This window comes from Manis javanica, chromosome 4, assembly GCF_040802235.1.
Source record: "Manis javanica isolate MJ-LG chromosome 4, MJ_LKY, whole genome shotgun sequence".
In the NCBI taxonomy this organism is placed as follows: Eukaryota; Metazoa; Chordata; class Mammalia; order Pholidota; family Manidae; genus Manis; species Manis javanica.
This window is the reverse complement of record NC_133159.1, coordinates 139,277,569-139,299,825: the sequence shown is the minus strand read 5'-3', so window position 1 is coordinate 139,299,825 and position 22,257 is coordinate 139,277,569. Positions and strand designations below refer to the sequence as shown.

The 22,257-nt window shown below is 36.5% G+C and overlaps 1 protein-coding gene across 1 annotated transcript in view; it reads right to left on the bottom strand.

The window, feature by feature from the left end:
• Window positions 1-22,257, bottom strand: part of LOC108404328 (serine/threonine-protein kinase TAO1-like) — a 55,031-nt gene that overhangs the window by 3,788 nt on the left and 28,986 nt on the right. Inside the window, 6 exon segments of the mRNA XM_073235130.1 lie at window positions 292-474; window positions 1,377-1,589; window positions 5,427-5,666; window positions 8,014-8,217; window positions 16,890-17,114; window positions 20,847-21,050. Of these exon segments, the coding sequence (XP_073091231.1) occupies window positions 292-474; window positions 1,377-1,589; window positions 5,427-5,666; window positions 8,014-8,217; window positions 16,890-17,114; window positions 20,847-21,050 (1,269 nt within the window).

Below are 22,257 nucleotides of genomic sequence, written 5' to 3'. Positions count from 1 at the left end.
TGTATAATATGGGGGGCATACAGGGCTGGCTCTACAACACAGAGAAGACAAGTAGTGATTTTACAGCATCTTACTACGCTGATGGACAGTGACTGTGAAGGGGTATGTCGGGGGGACTTGGTGAAGGGGGGATCCTAGTAAACATAATGTTCTTCATGTAATTGTAGATACATTACATGTATATATATATATATACATATGGTTTTGGGAGGAGATTTCCACTGCTCTACTCATGCTGCCATCTTGGCTCTGCCCCCCCCACCCACAATTACTTTTTTCTATTACTTATACCTGTTGTTCTATGAGTGTCCTGCGGTAGGAGACCCTCTGTTGAAGCTCCCGAAGCTCTCGATCATCTTGTGCCTCAGCCTGCATCTTGATTTTGCTGTGATATGAATTCAACAGCTCCAGTTTCTGCTGCAGCTGCAGTTTCAAAACCTGGCACTCTGCCTTCTGTGCTTCATCCAAACGCAGCTGAAAGAGAAAGAAAACAGATATATCCTCCTGTGAGCTATCTTCTCATGACCTCTGGGAAGGAGGAGGTGTAAGTTAAGACAGACTACTCTTCCATAGAGCACAGCTGTTCTCTCTTACATCTTGCAGTAAACATCTCTGAAAAAGGAAAACATAGCACCAATGCACCAATGATGGCATTATAAGGATAAAGCTATCATAAGCTTTTTGGATGATGCCTAAATAATCATTTTTTAAAGAAAAATATAGAATCTGATTGATATAAGACTCTGAATCTTTTCTCTCCAGTGGAAATAACTATAGAACAGGGACAAGCATGCTACAGCTTATGGGCCAAATCTGAACAGCTACCTGATTTTTTATTTTTGTTTTTCAACAGCCCACTAATTAGGAATGGTTTTTACATTCTGAAATGGCACATTTTAAATGGCAATGTAAATACCCACATAATAACCTCAATATTTCCTCCTGGCCCACAAAGCCTAAAATATTTACTATCTGGCCCATTAAGCAAACGTCTGTAAACTTACATAGCAAATATTTTGTGTCTGCACTCAAATGGAACCACCTGGATTCCCAATCAAGTACTACTTTTCGAACACTGCTTAACAAAGCTGCTTCTCCAATCTTGATACGCTGTTGGTGTGTGAACTAAACCCCTGCAAGGCACCCACAGAGAGCCTATGTAGAACCTCATGTCCAAGTGTATCAAAGAGAATTATATATACATCATGCATATTTCCAAGCAATTCTGAGAACAAGAAGAATATGGACCAGCAGCACTATTTCCCAAGGTGTAGCAGTTTTCATTTCCACCTTAATATTTTAATTGTTGGGATTTTATTAATGTGGTGGAAGGAAAGGGGCCCTATATTTGTTTTGCCTAAGTAAAATAAACTTACGGCTTGTGTGGAGAGCATTTCACGAATGCTGTGGTCACACTGCTCAGCTAAGATGGCTAACTTCCGGGTCTGCTCCTTCTCGAGCCGTTTCAGAGCAGCTTTGCGCTCACTCTTTGGTGTAGATTCCCATAAGTGATTTCTTAAAGCTTTGTACTGTCTGGTTTGGATTTTGCAGGTGTCCTGGAACTGCTTTTTGATTTGGAGCTTTTTAGACTGTAAAGAAAAGAAACAGACATACAATTTTTAACAGATGGCATTTGGTATAGCTTATGCTTACATGAAAAGGCTAGAATAGAAAAGAAGAGGAAACAAAAACTCAGATCATAAGGTTGCAGGTACCTCTATACTTGGGTCAAACCATTGGATTCTATGCAATTTTATAACAAAGTCTAAAACATAAGAATACCAAGAACTTCATTTATCATAGGACTTCAGGCAATACTTATTTTGTTTTTAATTTAGTGACCTGAGTAAATAATAAAATTACCTTTGATTACTGTGTATATTGATGGCAGAAAATTATATTTCTTTTCATGTACTTAGTAGATGTAAAATAATTTTACTGGCCAGTCAATATTTTATCAGATCCCTGAAGCAGAAAATAAGTATATTTACTCTGTTCCTTGTCTAAGACATTTTGCTCCAATTTCTTTTAATGACAATCTCAACTGTAAATATAGTCTGTGATGGACCTCATAAAAGTAGGGTACTAGTAACTGACTGATATTGTTATTACAATTGTCTTTTCCTTAAGATACTAAACTAGGTAGAAACTACTTCATAAGGGTTTACTCTTTAGCACCATGAGCAAAAACCTGAAAGTTAACTAATCTTTCAAAGGTCAAAGAAAAGTTAGGAGGCAAGGGAAGGGACAGCAACCCTTCTTGCGGTAATGATAACAGACATGAACTACATAAACAGTTTTGAGATAAAATAATTTGAGTTCAGAAACAGAATAACTCTGGCTTTAAATCACAGGTTAATTATTCTATGAACTCAAGTTTTAATAAAACTTAGTAAGATGAGATATATTTTATAAGGTATACCCATCAAGCCTACAAGTAATAACACTCATTTACTACACAAAGACAGAACCTATAGTCAAAATTATTTCCCTCAATATTTATACTACCAGATATTGAATGGTTGAGTAAGTGTGCAAATGCATGTATGACCAAACACTCTTGTCAAGGAACTAGCTCACACTCTTTGCTCCAGTACTACAAAATCAAATATATATCCTTTTCTGCATTTTATACCAATTGAGGAACTAAGTCATAGTCATGTACCTTTATTCTGTGAAGGGTCAAGAAATGTCTAGCTAGAAAGACAACTTTTGGTTTAGTTGGCTTAGCACTGCTCTTGAATACTGCCCTTGGTTAATAAAATTCCCCCAAGTTAGGAGTGGAACAATGAAATTTAGAATTCTCTTCAGACTTTGTGTAATAGACTCCATTCTTTAAAAAACTTTTAAATATTCAAATATTTTGCCAAGAAAACTATAGTCACTCCATATCACTAGCTAATGACAAAAAGGTATGCCCTGAAAATTTTTTTCAACAAGATTAATACTTATATCAAGAATAAACTATATCCCTCAATGTTTCACTCAAGTGAAAGCAGAATAAATATGTTCCAGTTGTTTCTTAATCACTTAATACTGACAAAACATCACCTGATGGCAGATAGACAATAGGTGTTTACCCAAGTCATTCCACAGAAATGGTGCCCAATGTCTACAAATACTGTCAGCTTATCTAAGTATGCACACTGAAGTCCTCCTATCCCCCTTAAAGTCTTGGAGAAAGCTGGAATAGTTGCCACTATTGCAGTTGAGCTATTACTTAGTAAATAAAAATTTACCTAAAAAAATTGCAACTGTTACTTACATCAATGAAATGACCTGGTGTTAAAATAGAGTCTGTTTTCTCCACAAAGGGACTAGGGTTACCGAAGGGAAGGGATTGGGGATCGTAGGTGGGGAGGGAGGGAGGGAGAAGGGGATTAAAGGGCACTATAATTAGCACTCACAATATAGGTGGGTCATGGGGAAGGCAGTACACACAGAGAAGAGAAGTAATGACTCTGTAGTGTCTTACTACGCTGATGGACAGTGACTGCAATGGGGTGGGAAGGATTGATAGTGTGAGTGAATGTTGAAACCACAGTGTGCTTATGTGAAACCTTCATAAGATTGTTTATCAATGACACCTTAATTTAAAAAAAGAGTGTTTTGTTCAAATTGTGCAAGTAGATAGATATATACAACTAAGAGGAACATGGTGATTTTCTTTCCCACTAAAGTAACAGAACAATTTCTTTTATCAAAATCTTGAGCTTATGTATCATGAGAGGGAAGCTTTCTATCCAAGGTCTGACTATGATTGTGAAACATTATTTTTTCCCTTGATTTTTTAATAGTATCTGTGAGAATAAGACTAGTATACAAGCTTTCAAACTTAGAAGGCTGCAACAACAGGGGAAAAAAAGGAAGGGTTAAACAGCAAACAACTAACCTATTACAAGCCCCAGAGAAATGAAGTCATATCAGATTTGTGGTCTGACCAAAGAAAACCAACAAGCTTTCAGTTTGGTTTACTTCTGGGTGCTGCTCACTTTAAAATTGCAATTAATTTTACAGACATGCTTTAAATACCTTTTGGTGGGAAACTCTACTGTGTAGCTACTACAAAGACAAAATAAATCTGGAAAATCATTAAGAATTCTGATATCCATAAGCATTAACTAATGATGGTTATGTGGGTAGTCAACATATTAGCTACTCTGTAAACGATGTTCATTAGCTGTTTTGAAGATACAGCAAAGTAAAATTTTATTTAGATTCACAAGGAAAGGGTGAATCTTAGCTTTGCTTCTGTATTTTGTTCAGGACAACCTGTATGAATGGAGCTGAATAGAAACCAGACATACCTCTGATTTAGTTTCTGGTTTTGACACAGATGATTTCTGTGAGTGAAGTTCACTTCACTTCAGGACAGTTATTCAGGTAAGTGTTGTTACATGATAGTTCTATAATTAAATTGTCAAAGAGTTTGAAAAAGTGGGTAAAGGAGATACTGTGGGATCTGGGCCTTATTGGATGTAAATAAAAGTTTAAAATGTGCAGACATACAGATTACTTGAGGTACTACTATGGATGACAACATATATAGTGGGTTGTTTCAGTTTTATGTTTATTAAGATGCATGTGATTATACTTCACATATTTATTACAAGTTATAAAATTTGAAAATTCCTTGGAATTGTTAACTCTGTTTGATTTTGGTAGAGGGGGCTGGACCAGGTGGCTTAAAAGACAAGGAGAGGGAATCCTTTAACTTTATAATAAATACACTTTGTCATCTTTTGAATTTTGTCTCCTATGAATAAATTCATCTACCAACACTTGTCTCTCCTTATTTGTCTACAAGAGGGCATATAATAATAACTTGCTTCTCTCTGATGTGCTAATTAAAAAAATACACTCCAACTACACATGCCCTGGTCTTACCTATGCTACCAAGCACAGAAAGAATGGGAGTAACAATGTGATAATTCCACTATTCCTCTTAGGATGAGCATAGACAATGAACGGAGAGGGGGTAAAAAGGCATTTTTCATTCACTGGTTTCTGTACTAATCAGGAACTTACTGCCTCTTTTGGATACAAATCACATTTAGAGGAAATAAGATCCCAAAACTATAGAACTTGGAACAACAGAGAGAAGACAACAGGTTAGTATGTTGATATATAGTTGTAGTGTCAACACTGGACATTTGGGTACACTTAAAATAAGAATTTTGAATCTCATTTATGGCACTTTCTGCAGTGAAAAAGTTCTGGCCATTTTTTGGTACTCTGCTGAGAAATACATAAGCAGAAGTCTGTAGCTACAGACCCTCTACATCAAAACTAACCAAACATGCTTAAAATGAAAAGAAAAAAAGCTTATTCAATTTCTTTATGGCAGACATCTGGCTTAGACTTTTAGTGTTTACATGATGCCTTTTATCTGTTCTCCTTTGTCAAGAAGCCTAGGCTAAAGGTACCTTCAGACTCTTAGGCTGTTGTCGAACCTCCATGGCATGCTTTCGCCTTAGTTCTCGTTCTCTCCGTTTGTTATGCTCCAGCTGGTTAGTGAGCTCGGCTTGATGCTGCAACCTGATGAGCTCACAGCGCATCTTCTGCCTTGTGTTGAGCTGGCGGAACTCCAGTTCTTGCATGGATTCATGATGACGCAGGAGCGTTGCATGCTCCACGTCCATTTGAGTCTGCCTCTTATTTAACTCCTAATTCATAACAAAAGACAAAGGCATAATTTACTGATGTACAACGCCAGGAGAAAAAAATCCTAACAAACAGAATAACCAAGATATAGATGTGATCCTCTGATTTAATAATGGCTGCACAGTAAATATTAGAGTTTTATTAGTGTAACTGTAGAAAATGGGCAATTGGTAGCATAATTTCCGTATCTGTTCCTTAGCTACTTATACTATTTTTAGCAATAAGCTTAAGACATATCAAATCTGTCCCAGGAGACTTAATGTCCTTTCTACTCTCTTTCATTTGTTTCCTAATTTTGTATTTGAAGAGGACTTCTAAGTCATCCTTTGAATTTCTTCAGTGTATACATTCAATTCTATTACATGCAGTATACCCAGTATAGTGTAGTGGTTAAGAACACAAGCCTCTAATAACAATGAAGCAAAACTGAAGGAACAAAATGGCAGCAGACTCAGACTCCAAGAATGAACCGGTGGTTACCAAAGGGGAGGGGTGTGGGAGGGTGGGTGGGGAGGGAGGGAGAAGGGGACTGAGGGGTATTATGTTTAGTACACATGGTGTGGGGGATCACGGGGAGAACAGTGTATCACAGAGAAGGGACATAGTGGATCTCTGGCAGTTGATTGCTGCACTGATGGACAGTGACTGCATTGGGGCATGGGTGGGGACTTGATAATATGGGTAAATGTAGTAACCACGTTGTTTTTTCATGTGAAACCTTCATAAGAGTGTATACCAATCATACCTTGATAAAAAATTAAAAAACAAACAACAAAAAAGAAAACAAGACTCTAGGGCTAGACTGCCTGATTTCTAAATCCTGGCTCTGCTACCAACTAGCAGTGAGTCCTTGGGTTAATTACTTAAACTCTCTGTGCTTCAATTTCATCACTTCTCAAGTGGAGACCATAACATAGCTGTTTCATAAAATTAACATGAGGCTGAAATGAATTCATAAGTGGAAAGCTCTCAGAATATCTACCTCATGATCAATAAATGTTACAACAATATTTTCAGTTTAAAAAGATCAAATATACAACACACACACATACACTCACACACACTCTCTTTTCCTCTGTAGAAGGAAGTCAGACTTGGCCCTTTTGCCTCTGCTGCCCCTTCTCCAGGGGCCAACATTTGGTGCATATGTTTCCCAACCTTCCCCATGCTATCGTGACACAACTATTGCACAAAAACATACAGTTTTAAAATTGAATAAAAAAATATAGGCATATAATATGCTTTCTTTACTGAAAAATATAATGAATAAATATCCAGATCAGATCAGGACATAGAGATCTTTTTTTTAAAGTTTTATAGTAAGCTTCTACTTTGTGATGCTGTAGTTATTCCATTTTTTGCTTTATGACAAATTTTCAATAAACATCTACACATGACATACCATATAATTATGTTATTATTTCTTTAGGATACAATTTGAGAAGTGGATTTGATGGATAGAAGATACATTCAAATTAAATTGTAAAAGCTGCTGAATTATGCTCCAAAATGGCAGTATCAATTTCTATTCTTCCCAACATTGCCCACTTTCAGATGCCACTACTAGGACTTACCAATTTTTTAGACTGATCTTATCGAATTGATTCAATTGTTTTAATTTGAATTTCTTTAATTATTAGTGAATTTGAATAATTAACTTATATTTGAAGTTTATTTTAAGCCACTCTTGAAAATAAATTAATCTTTGCTCATAGGTATGCCTGATAATGAGAATCGTTGTTTTCATTGGCATACATTTCTACATATGCCCAATGAATAATTTCATGATTATAAAAATATGTTAAATGGTAGTATATACCTTCATGGCACTCATTTCAGATGAAAAGGCATGAATTATACAATTAATTTTCTCACATTTAAAAATTAATACTTCTTTCACTCATGGATTTAATATTTATTAAATATTTACTTAATACATAGTTATTGAATACCTATTATGGGCCAGCCACCAGGTGTAAGACCTGGATATATCTATCCACTGGATATAAAAGCCCTGAACAGAACCTGGGACTTCATATAATTCCCATTCTACTTGGGGAGAGAGAGATCCCCATAAAAAGTGTGCATGTGTGTGTGTGTGTGTGTGTGTGAGAGAGAGAGAGAGAGAGAGAGAGAGAGAGAGGAGTGCAAGAATATTTAAAGAAGGGAGAAGGATTTGGTGATCAGAATTGAGGAGATATGAAGTGAGGGAGAAGGTGAACCGTGTGGGTTGGGTTTCCAGGGAAGAAGGACTTAGGCAAAGGGAGGCAGAAGCACTCTAAGGCCTTGAGGGTGGGATGTGCCTGACATATTTTCAGGAAGTTCTGATTTCACACCATTTAAATATACCTCCATGACAAGGTCCTGCTCCAAGTTACAGCACCCAAGTAATATGTTTCTTTGGAAGCGACGGCATTGCAGCCCGAGGTGCTGTCTCTGATGGTGAAGAAGATCGGTCTTCTCCTCTGCCTGGGAATGCTGGACGTTCTCTATCTGCTTTGACAGCCATTCCTGTTCTTCTTTCCTTGGGCTGCTCTGCCTTTCATTCAGCGCCTGGCAAGATAAAAAACAACTGAGTTCAAAATACATAAAAATTAACTACATGAATATAGTATTTGGTAGCTGGTAATCTTCAGTGAAAATACTTAATTTGTGCCCTTTCTCAAGGGCACAAAAGGGGAAGAAGGCAGTGCTTTCAAGTAAAAATCACACACGAATTAAAATCAAGGTTAAAATATAGCTATGTCTCACTTCTTGATTTTCAACAGTAGAAATGCTAAGTTTTTGGCAAAGTTAAGGATGGGTTCAGTATAAAAGACTTTGGAAATTAAATGGAAAATCAAGAAAACTATAGGAAAATAGAGACCTTTTAGAATGGATTTAATATTCTGCACTATAACCACTGTACAAGGCAAGACCAATGTTTTTCTACAGCATTTTAAATATCATCTCATGAACTACCTAAAAAAATTCATTTATACTGGGCAAGATGAGAATATTGACAATACGTTCAATGATACAAACCCGAGGATGCTAATTAATACTAGTATATTTCAACCTAAAATGCATTAACCTTGTAGAGAATATAAATCAGCCATTTTTCCTAGGTCTAAGATGACTTTTCAGAGACTATTAACCTTATGGTTCTTCATCTGTTATTCAAGAAAGAAACCAATTATTCATTACTTTCATTAATAAGATATTCAAACACATAAAAATAAAAAGCACATAAGCTTGTAGTTCTCAACTTACAGATGTCAGTGATAAGACAGGGATAATACAGGCATATACACAAAGCTCACTTGGCTGTTTTTCAAAATCTTTTGCCAAGGAAACTCCCCACCCACCAAGACTCTAGTATGTCCCTTCCTCTATACCGATAATAATCATTCAAAATGAACACACACAAACACACACACACAAATACACAAAACTACCTTCTAAAAGAAAATGAGCTTGTTAGTTGGACTATGAATTATATGCTTGAAGGATTATCTAACCAACACATTCATTTATAAAACTAAAACCTCATTTCACTAAGAAACAACTATAGAACTGCATTTTGTTGGGTATTTATTTACAGTTGGGAATCCTATTTATCATCTTTTCAAATTCCATGTTCTAGTATTGAGTTTAGCTTTTAGATTACAGTAATGGGAATACATAGCAGGTTATACTCTTTCGAGTCAGAAAAATCTTATCAATTATTTATACCTTGGCAGGGTATATATAGCAAGGCTTTGTGCCACCAATATGTCCTTAGTAAGACTTAAATATCTAATTATAGATCAAATTCCTACACACACAAAAGCACTGTACCAAAGATGATATGGTATAAATGAGCCTGTGCAGTTCAAACCTTTGTTATTCAAGGGTGAACTATACATATTCATTGCAGCACATTTAGGAAATACAGAAACACACAAAGAAGAAAAATCTTATATGATTTTACCAGCCAGAGATAACCAATATTAACATTTTGGCACATATCCTTCCTTATTTTTTCTAGGCATACATAGACATAGATATAAATATATAAAATAAATCTAAAATCATATTGCACGTCATGTTTCATGAATTGCTTTCCTAAACATGTTAGTATCTACCACTTTACAAATTATTCAAGAAAGTACAACACCAAACACGATTCTAAATATTTTTACATTCTCTCACCAAATTATTTCAAAATCAAATATTCATTTACACCAGAAATTATTTTGCTAAATTCTCTATTACTGTGAGAGAGTGATTCTCCTTTTTTTGCAGGGAAGGGTGAACAGGGTAGCTGTAAATGCCTCAGGGTGGACTAGCCAGACATCTTTGAAGATATAGTGTAAGTTTATTGAGAAGTTTACATTTTACTTGACAACTGTGATGATCAAAATAAATTGAAACAAATGGGAAACCAAGGAAATTACAAGACAAGTTTTCACATAACTCCTAAAAAAATGCACCTTTAGCATACAGTAGAATGATACTTATTTGCAGTAAACAAATGGGCTAAATCTGAATCTGAAAGCCTCTTAATCCCTCTTACTTTAACATTCTCTGTATATTTTAGTACTCTTCAATTCTTCTGATATAAAAATGCTACTATAAATTTAAGGTTTCCAAAAAGTACACAGAGAATGATGAATGATTTCTGAAACCGAAATTAAATACTAACTGATTTATCAAACTCCTCAGATAACCAGTGTCCAAGGCCTAGAACAGAATACTTAATGACTTTTTTTAGTAAGTTATCATTGATATACACTCTTATGAAGGTTTCACATGAAAACCAATGTGGTTACTACATTCACCCATATCGAGTCCCCCCTCAAAACCCCATTGCAGTCACTGTCCATCAGTGTTGTAAGATGCCACAGTCACATGTCCTTTCTGTGCTACACTGTCTTCCCCATGATCCCCCCCACACCATGTGTGCTAATCATAATAGCCTCAATCCCCTTCTCCCTCCCTCCCCAACCGCCCTCTCACCCCCCTCTCCTTTGGTAACCGCTAGTTGCTTCTCGGAGTCTGTGAGTCTGCTTCTGTTTTGTTCCTTCAGTTTTGCTTTGTTGTTATACTCCACAAATGAGGGAAATCATTTGGTATTTGTCTTTCTCTCCCTGACTTATTTCACTGAGCATAATACCCTCTAGCTCCATCCACGTTGTTGCAAATGATAGGATTTGTTTTCTTTGTATGGCTGAATAATATTCTGTTGTGTATATGTACCACATCTTCTTTATCCATCCATCTACTAGTGGACACTTAGGTTGCTTCCATATCATGGCTATTGTAAATAGTGCCACAATAAACATAGGGGTGCATATGTCTTTTTGAATCTGACAGCTTGTTTTCTCTGGGTAAATTCCTAGGAGTGGAATTCCCGGGCTAAATGGAATTTCTATTTTCAGTTTTTGGAGGAACCTCCATATTGCTGTCCACAATGGTTGAACTAGTTTACATTCCCACCAGCAGTGTAGGAGGAATCCCCTTTCTCCACATCCTAGCCACCATAATTGCTCATAGTTTTTTCTATGTTGGCCATACTAACTGGTGTGAGCTGATACCTCATTGTGCTTTTGAAATTAGTGATGTGCAGCATCTTTTCAAGTGCCTGGTGGCCATCTAAATTTCTTCTTTGGAGAAGTGTCTGTTCATATCCTGTGCCCATTTTTAAATCAGGTTATTTGCTTTTTGGGTGTTGAGGCATGTAAGCTCTTTACATATTTTGGATGTTAATCACTTGTCAGATATGTCGTTTACAAATATGTTCTCCCATACTGTAGGATGCCTTTTTGTTCTGCTGATGGTGTCCTTTGCTACATCAAGAAGCTTGATGTAGTCCCATTTGTTCATTTTTACTTTTGTTTCCCTTGCCCAAGGAGATGTGTTCAGGAAAAAGTTGCTCATGTTTATGTTCAAGAGATTTTTGCATATGTTATCTTCTAAGAGTTTTATGGTTTCATGACTTACATTGAGGTCTTTGATCCATTTTGAGTTTACTTTTGTGCATGGGTAAGACAATAATCCAGTTTCATTCTCTTGCATGTAGCTGTCCAGTTTTGCCAACACCAGTTGCTGAAGATGCTGTTGTTTCCCCACTGTATGTCCATGGCTCCTTTATCATATATTTATTGACCACATGTGCTTGGGTTTTTATCTGGGATCCCTAGTGTGTTCCACTGGTCTATGGGTCTGTTCTTGTGCCAGTACCAAATTGTCTTTGCAGTAGAGCTTGAAGTCAGGGAGCATAATCCCCCACCTGCTTTATTCTTCCTTCTCATGATTGCTTTGGCTATTTGGGGTCTTCCGTGGTACCATATGAATTTTAGAACTATGTGATCTAGTTCATTGAAGAATGCTATTGGCATTTTGATAGGGATTGCATTGAATTGGTAGATGGCTTCAGGCAGGATGGCCATTTTGACAGTATTAATTCTTCCTTTCCATGAGGAAGGGATGTTATTTCCATTTATTGGTATCTTCTTTCTCTCAACTGTCTTGTAGTTTTCAGGGTATAGGTCTTTCATTTCCTTCATTCATTTCATCCCTAGGTATTTTATTCTTATTGATGCAATTGTGAATGAAATTGTTTTCCTGATTTCTCTTTCTGGTAGTTAATCATTAGTGTATAGGAATTCAACTGATTTCTCTGTATTAGTTTTGTATCCTCCCACTTTGCTGAATTCAGTTATTAGTTCTAGTAGTGTAGGGGTGGTTTCTTTAGGGTTTTTTATGTATAATATCATGTCATCTCAAACAGTGACAGTTTAACTTCTTTTCCAATCTGGATAACTTTTATTTCTTTGTGTTGTCTGATTGCCATGGCTAGGACCTCCAGTACTATGTTGAATAAAAGTGAGGAGAGTGGGCATCCTTGTCTTGTTTCTGATCTTAGAGGAAAAGCTTTCAGCTTCCCACTGTTAAGTATGATGTTGGCTGTGGGTTTGTCAGATATGGCCTTTATTATGTTGAGTTACTTGCCCTCTATACTCATTTTTTTGAGACTTTTTTTAAACCAAGAATGGATGTTGAATGTTGTTGAATGCTTTTTCAGCTTCTATGGAGATGATCACGTGGTTTTTGTCAATGTGATGGATGATGCTGATGGATGTTCAAATGTTGTACCATCCTTGCATCCGGGGAATAAATCATATTTGATCATGATAGATGATCTGTTTGATATATTTTTAAATTTGATTTTGTTGAGTATTTTTGCACCTAGGTTTACAGGGGTATTGGTCTCTAATTTTCTTTTTTTGTGGGCTATTTGCCTAGTTTTGGTATTAGAGTGATGCTGGCTTCATAGAATGAAGGTGGAAGTATTCCCTCCTCTTCTACTCTTTGAAAAACTTTAAGGAGGATGGGTATTAGGTCTTCACTAAATGTTTGATAAAATTCAGCAGTGAAGCCATCTGGTGCACGAGTTTTATTCTTAGGTAGTTTTTTGATTACCAATTCAGTTTTGCTGCAGGTAATTGGTCTGTTCAGATTTTCTGTTCCTTTCTGGGTCAGCCATGAAAGGTTGTACTTTTCTTGAATGTTGTCCATTTCTTCTAGGTTATCCAGTTTGTTAGCATACAATTTTTCATAGTATTCTCTCCTAATTCTTTATTTCTGTGTTTCTTTATATTCTTTATATTCTGTATTTCTGTGGTGTCCATAGTGCTTTTTCCTTTTCATTTCTGATTCTCTTTATGTTTACTCTCTATTTTATCTTGATAAGTCTGGGTAGGGGTTTATCTGTTTTGCTTATTTTCTCAAAAAACCAGTTCCTGCTTTCATTGATTCTATTGTTTTAATCTTCTCAATTTATTTAAGCAAGCTCTAATCTTTATTATGTCCCTCCTTCTACTGACTTGGGCCTCATTTGTTCTTCTTTGTCTAGGTTTGTTAATTGTGAGTTTAGACTGTTCATATGGGATTTTTCTTCTTTCCTGAGGTAGGCCCATATTGCAATAAGCTTCTCTCTTAGCTCAGCCTTTGCTGCATCCCACATATTTTGTGGTGTTGAATTAGTGTTGTCATTTGCCTCCATATATTGCTTGACCTGTTTTATTTGGTCATTGATCCATTGATTATTTAGGAGCATGTTCTTAAGTCTCCATGCATTTGTGGGCTTTTTCACTCTCTTTGAGTAATTTATTTCTAGGTTCATACCTTTGTGGTCTGAGAAGCTGGTTGGTACAATTTCAATATTTTTAAATTTACTGAGGCTCTTTTTTGTGGCCGAGTATATGATCTATTCTGGAAAATGTTCCATGTGCACCTGAGAAGAATGTGTAACCTGCAGCTTTTTGGTGGAGCATTCTGTAGATATCTGTTAGGTCCATCTGTTCTGAAGCGTTGTTCAGTGCCTCTGTCATGTTACTTATTTTCTGTTTGGTTGATTTGTCCTTTGGAGTGAGTGGTGTGTTAACATCTCCTAAAATGAATGCATTGCATTCTATTTCCCCTTATAATTCTGTTAGTATTTGTTTCACACATGTAGGTACTCCTGTGTTGGGTGCATAGATATTTATAATGGTTATATATCCTCTTGTTGGACTGACCCCTTTATCATTATGTAATGTCATTCTTTGTCTCTTGTGACTTTCTGTGTTTTGAAGTCTATTTTGTCTGACACAAGTACTGCAACTCCTGCTTTTTTCTCCCTATTAGATCCATGAAATATCATTTCCCATCTCTTTACTTTCAGTCTGTGTATGTCTTTGGGTTTGAAGTGAGTCTCTTGTAGGCAGCATATAGATGGTTCTTCTTCTGTTATCCATTCAGTGACTCTATGTCTTTTGATTGGTGCATTCAGACCATTTACATTTATAGTGATTATCGATAGTTATGTACTTATTGCCTTTGCAGGCTTTAGATTTGTGGTTACCAAAGGTTCAAGGGTAACTTCCTTACTATCTAAGAGTCTAACTAAACTCACTTACTATGCTATTACAAACACAATCCAAAGGTTTTTTTTTTTCTCCTCTTTTTTCTTCCTCCTCCATTCTTTATACATTAAGTATCATATTCTGTACTCTTTGTCTACCCTTAACCTACTTTGGGGTAGTTGATTTAATTCTGAATTTGCTTAGTAATGAATTTCTCTCCTTTCTTTACTGTGCTTTCATGACCTCTGGTGACAGCTATTTAGCCTTAGGAACACTTCCATCTATAGCAGTCCCTCCAAAATACACTGTAGAGACAGTTTGTGGGAGGTAAATTCTCTCAGCTTTTGCTTTTCTGGAAATTGTTTAATCCCTCCTTTAACTTTAAATGATAATCTTTCCAGGTAGAGTATTCTTGCTTCTGCTTCATTGCATTAAATATATCATGCCACTCCCTTCTGGCCTGTAAGGTTTCAGCTGCAAAGTTTGATGATAGCCTGATTTGTTTTCCTTTGTATATGATCTTTTTACTCTTTGTGCCTTCTTTTAATACTCTGTCCTTATCCTTGATCTTTGCCATTTTAATTATTATATGTTTTGGTATTGTCATCCTTGGGTCCCCTGTGTTGGGAGATCTCTGCACCTCCATGGCCTGAGAGACTATCTCCTTCCCCAGACTGGGGAAGTTTTCAGCAATTACCTCATCAAAGGCACTTTCCCTTTTTCTCTGTCTTCTTCTTCTGGTACCCCTATAGTACAAATATTGTTCTGTTTGGATTGGTCACACAGTTCTCTCAATATTCTTTCATTCCTAGAGATCCTTTTTTCTGTGCCTCAGCTTCTTTGTATTCCTCTTCTCTACATTCTTTTTCATTTATTGTCTCCTCTATCGTATCTAATCTGCTTTTAAATCCCCCCGTTGTATTCCATTATGAATGGATTTGTGTCTTGAATTTGTTTCTGAGTTCTTGAATATTTTTCTGTACCTCCATGAGCATGTTTATGACTTCTTTTTAAAATGTCCATCAGGAAGGTTGATGAGTTTATTTTCACTTGATTCTTTTTCTGGTGTTTTTGAGATCTGGGATTGAACCTGAGAAGAATGTGTATCCTGCAGCTTTTTGGTGGAGCATTCTGTAGATATCTGTTAGGTCCATCTGTTCTTAAGTGTTTGATCCCTTTGATGTTTCATATCTGTATGTGGCACCCTCTATTACCCAGAAGGTCTACTCTCTGGAGCTGCTTAGCCCATGGAGGGAAGTTGGGGGTCACATGGGAGCAGTGCTGGTCACTGGGGGTTGGGAAGAGCTGTTTTCTACTTCCTGGCCAGACCAGTGGGCCAAACACACAGGTGTAACCCTGTATGCTTTGCATTTATAGCTGCTGTAGGCAGGGCTTCCCTCTGGCTGGACTGACACCAGGGCAGGGGCAGCTGGTTTGCAAGCCAGTGCCAGCTGTCTGGAAGGTGCAGCAGGCTGCATATCATGATGGAATGCCTTGGAGCTGGGTAGCCAGCCTGGGGGATGTAGCGCCTGAAGTTTCTGAAAAGTTCCCAACCTGCTGGGCAGAGTGTACCTGGACAATTTTGTTTACCTGTCCTTTTTCCTGAGCAGCTAACCCTGTGTAATCCTTGCCCCTTTAGTATTCCTCTCACTATTAGGAAGTCTCTCATACTGCCTGCCTTTCTTTTGTCCCAGAGCAGCCAGATGTGGATCCCCATTTTCCACAAGCAGCTGGAATCTCATTCTCTCCAAGTGTTCCTCCTGTCTTAGCTTTCCAACCCCACTAATCTCCAGAGCACCATGCAATGTGGGTTTGTGCTCCCACAGCACAGCAGATCTCCAGGGCTGGGTGTTCAGCAGTCCCAGGCCTCCACCCATCCCCACTCCATTTCTCTTCCTTCTCCCAGTGAGCTGGGGTGGGAGAAGAGCATGGGTCCCTCCAGATCACGGCTTTCATATGTTGCCCTTTTAGAGGTTTGTTTTTTCTCCAGGTGTAAGCAGTCTGGGGCAGCCTTCTTTCCTGTTGATCTTGTAGGGTTAGTTGTATTAACTATATTTTTGTATCATATGTGGTTTTGGGAGGAGGCCTCTTCTCACCTGTCACGTCATCATCTTTAATCTGATCTACCTGACTTAACCACTGTTACACCATAAAACTATCAAGTCATCAATCCCATATCTACTGGTTCCCAGACTCAGCACTGGAAATTTTACCTATTATATAAATATTTCTCTCTTTCCCCAACTGATTTGCTTGGTTCTGCGGAACAGATACCCTAATAGAAAAATGCGATCTTGGTTAATTTTGAAATAGTCACAAGTTAGAATAAATACATTAGTAATACTGATCAGCTACCTCTTTTTCTGTAGCAGCCTGATGTTTCTTGATAAGTTTCTCCATTTCTCCCGCAAAGTTGTTACACTGAGTTTCAAAATCTTTTTCTAATCTGAAACGATGCTCATCCATCTCAGCCTTTAGCTTGTTTTCCAGAGTCACCAGCTTTTTTCGATGTTGCCACCTCATTTCGATGTAACAAAACATTTGTTCTCTAGGCTCCTGTTCTTGTATTTGCCTTGTAACCTACAGTAATGGAGAGGAAAGAGTGAAATAAAGCAAAACCTTTTTCTTTCAAAACCATCTTAGACCAGTCCACTATCAACCAAGCAGGTAATTCATGTAGGAGAATCCAGTCAACAGCTTCTAATAAATTTCATCTGAAGAAGCAGACAAACTAGCTGGTTCTAAAATTTAAATGGGAATGTAAAGGACCTAGAATAGCCAAAATTTTGAGGGGGAATAAAAAGTTGGAAGATGTAAACTTCAGTAATCAAAACACTGGTATTGGTATAAGGACAGACTGATTAGAGCAAAGGTACATAGTAAAATCTGGAAACCGACCCACATATATTCAGTCAAGTTAATTCAAAGAGGAAAGGAAAGTGTTTTTAGTAAACCCTGCTTTAACAGCTGGTTCTCTGTATTCAAAGTAAATCAATGCTTAATCATTCTATATACAGTAATTGATTTGAAAAGAATCACTTGACTTAAACCTAAAATCCAGAATCATACAGCAGAAGAAAACACTGAATATTGGGGTCAGCAAATATTTGTTGGAAAGGACACAAAAAAACACTGATTATAATGAAAAAAATGTACCAACTGCATTCTCAAACAGAGACAAAATACATAATGTAAGATTAATCATGTAAAGTGAACAACTGAGTAGCAATTTGGACATACATGATGTTCTGCAACCACTGCCCCTACTATAAAGAAAAAATGTACAAACTGGATTCTTAAACAGAGGCAAAATTCACACAGTGTATGATTAATCATTTAACGTGAGGAATTCAGTAGCATTTAGTATATTCATGATGTTCTGCAATGACTGCCCGTATTTAGTTACAAAGCATATTTAACACCTCAGGAGAAAACAGAAAACCCTGTATGTTTTAAGCACTTGCTCCCCATTCTCCCCTTCTCATCACCACCAATCTATTTTCTGTCTATGAATTTATCTATTTTAGATGTTTCATATACTATGTGACCTGTTGTATCTGGCTTCTTTCACCTAGCATGTTTCTAAGGTTCATTCATATTGTATAGCATGTATCAGTACTACATTCCTTTTTATAGCTGATTAATATTCCACAGTATGCACATACCCTAATTTGTTTATCCATTTATTTGTTGCTGGACCTCTGGGTTATTTCCACCTTTTGGCTATTGTGAATACTGCTGTTATGAACATTTGTGTATATGCATTTGCTTAAGTACCTGCTTTCAATTGTTTTGGGTATATATCTAGGAGTAGAATTTCTGGGTCATGGGGAAATGCTATGTTTAACTTTTTGAGAAATCGTCAAGTGTTTTCCACAGCAGCTCACATTTTACATTCCTACCAGCAATACAGAGTCAGAGTTCCAATTTCTCCATGTGCTCCCTAACTGTTATTTTCCATCTTTGTTTTTGCTTTTCTCTTTTAATAGCTAGTCATCTAACAAAACAGCATCAGACATACAGAGTCCAAGAAGGGACTAGCAGTCACCAAAGGAAGGGGGTGGGAAGGGGGGGTGGGAGGGAGGGAGAAGAGGATTAAGGGGCATTATGATTAACACACATAGTGTAGAAGGGGGAGACGGGAACGCAGTAATAGCACAGAGAAGACAAGCAGTGACTCTTTAGCATCTTACTATGCTGATGGACAGTGACTTCAATCGGGTGTTAGCAGGGGACTCGATAATATGGATGAATGTAGGAACCAATGTTGCTCATGTGAAACCTTCGTAAGATTGTGTATCAATGATGCCTTAACAAAAAAAACAAAATAGCCATCCTAGTGGCTGTAAGGTGGTACCTCATTGTGGTTTTGATTTGTATTTCCCTAATGACTAATTATATTGAGCATCTTTTCATGTGCTTCTTGGCCATTTGTATATATTCTTTGGATAAATGTCTATTCAGGTCTTTAACATAGTTTTAAGAATTGAGGTACAGTTGATATATTAATTCTAATAGTCTTTTGCTAGAGTCTTTTGGGCTTTCTCTATGTAGTATTGGGTCATCTCCAAACAGTAACAGTTTTATTTCACTTCTTCCGTACCAGTGTGGATGCCTTTTATTTCTTTTTCTTGCCTGATTAATGTAGCTAGGACTTCCCACACTCTGTTGAATAAAAGTGTTGTGAGTAGGCATCGTAGTCTTATTCCTGATTTTAGAAGAAGCTTTTTTATGGCCTTTACTCATTTTTAATGGGTTGTTTAAATTGGATTTTAAAACTAAAAAGTTTTAATTTATTACAGATGGAGAAAAAATATTTGCAAGACATGTCTGAGATATAATACTTGTACCCAGAGTATATAAAAAACTCCTACTAATCAGTATTAAAAGATGAACACCTGAATAAGAAAACAGACAAAAGACTTAAGAAAACACTTCATTAAAGAGATACACGAATGGACAATAAACACATGAAAAGGTGATTCTGGTGCCATCGTCAGTCATAGGGAATTGCAAAAACAACTATCATGAGATTCCATTTCATTCAAACCAGAATGGCTAAAATAAAAAAGACTGACAAACCAAATGCTAGAGAATATGTGAACCAACTGCAACTCTTATACATTGTTAATGGGAATGTGAAACAGTACAACCATTTTGGAAAGCTGTTTGACAGTTTCTTATGAAGTCCAACATACATATGCCCTATGACTCAGCAATTTTACCCTATGTATTTGTCATAGAAATTAATACATCATGTTCACATAAAGACATGGACATGGACAATGTTTATAGTATCTTAGTATGCTGATGGACAGTGACTGTAATGGGGTATGTGGTGGGGATTTGATAATAGGGGGAGTCTAGTAACCATAATGTTGCTCATGTAACTGTACATTAATGATGCCAAAATAAAAATAATAGAAGTATTTATTTCATTTTCCACTTGCCCCTTACAAACCTCTAATCTACTTTCTATGAATTTGACAATTTTAGATATTTCATATAAGTGGAATTCAAATAGTATTTGCCCTTTTGTGTCTGGCTCATATCACTTAGCATGTTTTCAAGGTTCACACTGTAGCATACATTAGAACACCATTTCTTTTCACAGCTGAATAATATTCCATTATATGTATATATTATGGTTTGTATATCCATTCATATGTTGATGAACACTTGGGTTGGTTCCACCTTTTAGCTATTGTGCCCAGTAACTTTTTGGTAATATTGAAACCAGTGAAGTTAAAAAGGAAGCGTTTCCATCAATTGCAAAAATGAGTTACCTGACCTTCAAATGTTTTCAAGAAAATTTAAAATCTTACACATGAAAGTGTAGCAAACATCTGTATTTCCTAAACCGAGGTGTAATTTTCTACAGTTACAGTTACATTAAAAAATGTAAACATTATGGAAAATGCAAAAATTACTTTTAATTATCACCCACCTTAACCCTTTCTCCACTTCCCAAAGGCAACCATTATCATTAATCATGTTGTATACTTACTATTTTTAAATACCTTCATTTTCATCTATGTAACTTCAGGTAATACATTATATGGCATTTCTTTCTCTCTTTCTTTGAAGATTTAAAAAAATATTCTTTTTGCATTCCAAAACATGTTCCCTAAATGTAGACATTAAACTGGGAATTTAAAAGCCTTTTGCCACTTTAAAATAAGTTGCCTAAAATTATGTTCCAAACTTCTGAAACATCAAAGGAAAAAAAAAAACCCAAACTCTTAGACTAACCAGACTAAGAAAATTAGTTACCAAATTTGAACTTTTTCTCACTGAAATCCAAATACTCACGGGCTTTAAATGGATGGCAGAACTACTAGGTGTGACTGTGCGGTGTCCCTCCATCATGTCCAGCGCTCTCTCATCACCGGAGGCGTCTGGAAAGCTGCTGACACTAGTGCTTTGGCTACTGGCCCCGCTGGACATGCTGGGAACAGACTGATGACTCTCAACACTGTTCACTGTCCCTTTCCATCCAACACAGTAACCTAGTTCCTGAGGGAAAAGAGCATTAGATTCAAATATCTTTATCTCCTAAATTCTTGATTATTAGCACCTAGCACACTGCTTGGCACACACAGTCTTTAGAAAGTTGGTGGTTTATTTTGAGAAATTCCTTGTATTTGCCAAGACCAGGAAGTTTATCAATTGTTAGTTGACAGATAAAAAAAAGTGACCAAAAAGTAAATACCAAAAAGCCCAACCATGTGAAAAAGTTAATCAGTTCCGAGTTATTTCCAAAGTGTAGTCTTTTCTCTAAAATTTTTGACATTAGTTTGAAATCCATTTTTGCTACACATTTCATGGGGTATACACAGGGACGCTGCTCATTTCTCAATGATTCCAATGGTGAAAACAAACCCCAACCTTTTTTTTAATCCTATAAACATCACTTTTACTTATTTTTTTATTGAAGCCTTTTATATTTCTTTTCTTCTCAGAATATAGCCTTTAGCCTAAACTTTTTCCACTAAGTAATTTAATATTAATTCCTATCTATTTCTGTGTAAAATTAAAAATTGTATATTTAATCATAATTAGAAGACTATTCTGAACAAATCCAGCAAGCTTTGGTATCTGGGCCCCAATATTATAGTCTTACCATACCAAAATTATTTAAGATAAACAGAATAATAAACACAGACTCAAGGTATATAGAGGGTCTTTTCTTACATCCACAGCCTAAAAAAGTTGCTGTTATTCTAATGTTTAATGACATTAGAATTTTATTAAGTTCACTTTACTGAAGTATTTTGTATACCTAAAATAGCCCCAATTTTTTAGTGACTACTGTTAGAACTAAAAGGCAATATCAAAAACACCAAAACTGTATGTAAGAGAGTCTTTTATTTTATAGTTCATTAATCATGTAGTGCTTTTAAAAAGAAAAGTAACTACTACTCCTGTTTTCACAATGCAGGGATCTTTCTCAGTAGAAAGCAATAAAAAAGAATCAAAGCTTTGGCATTGTGACATGAGCAAAGAAGAAAACAGAAAATACTTAGACTAAAAAAGATAGCTCCACAAATAATAAGCTTTATATTTTCCTTGTGAGAAAGTTCTATAACATTTCTCCAGCAAATTTGGGAACATGGCAAAACGGAAAGAACTTGGTCTCAGGACTCATATATGAATCGAACACATATGCTTCTACAGTAATAAGTTAGTTAACCACGCTGAGTCTTACTTTACTCACCTATAA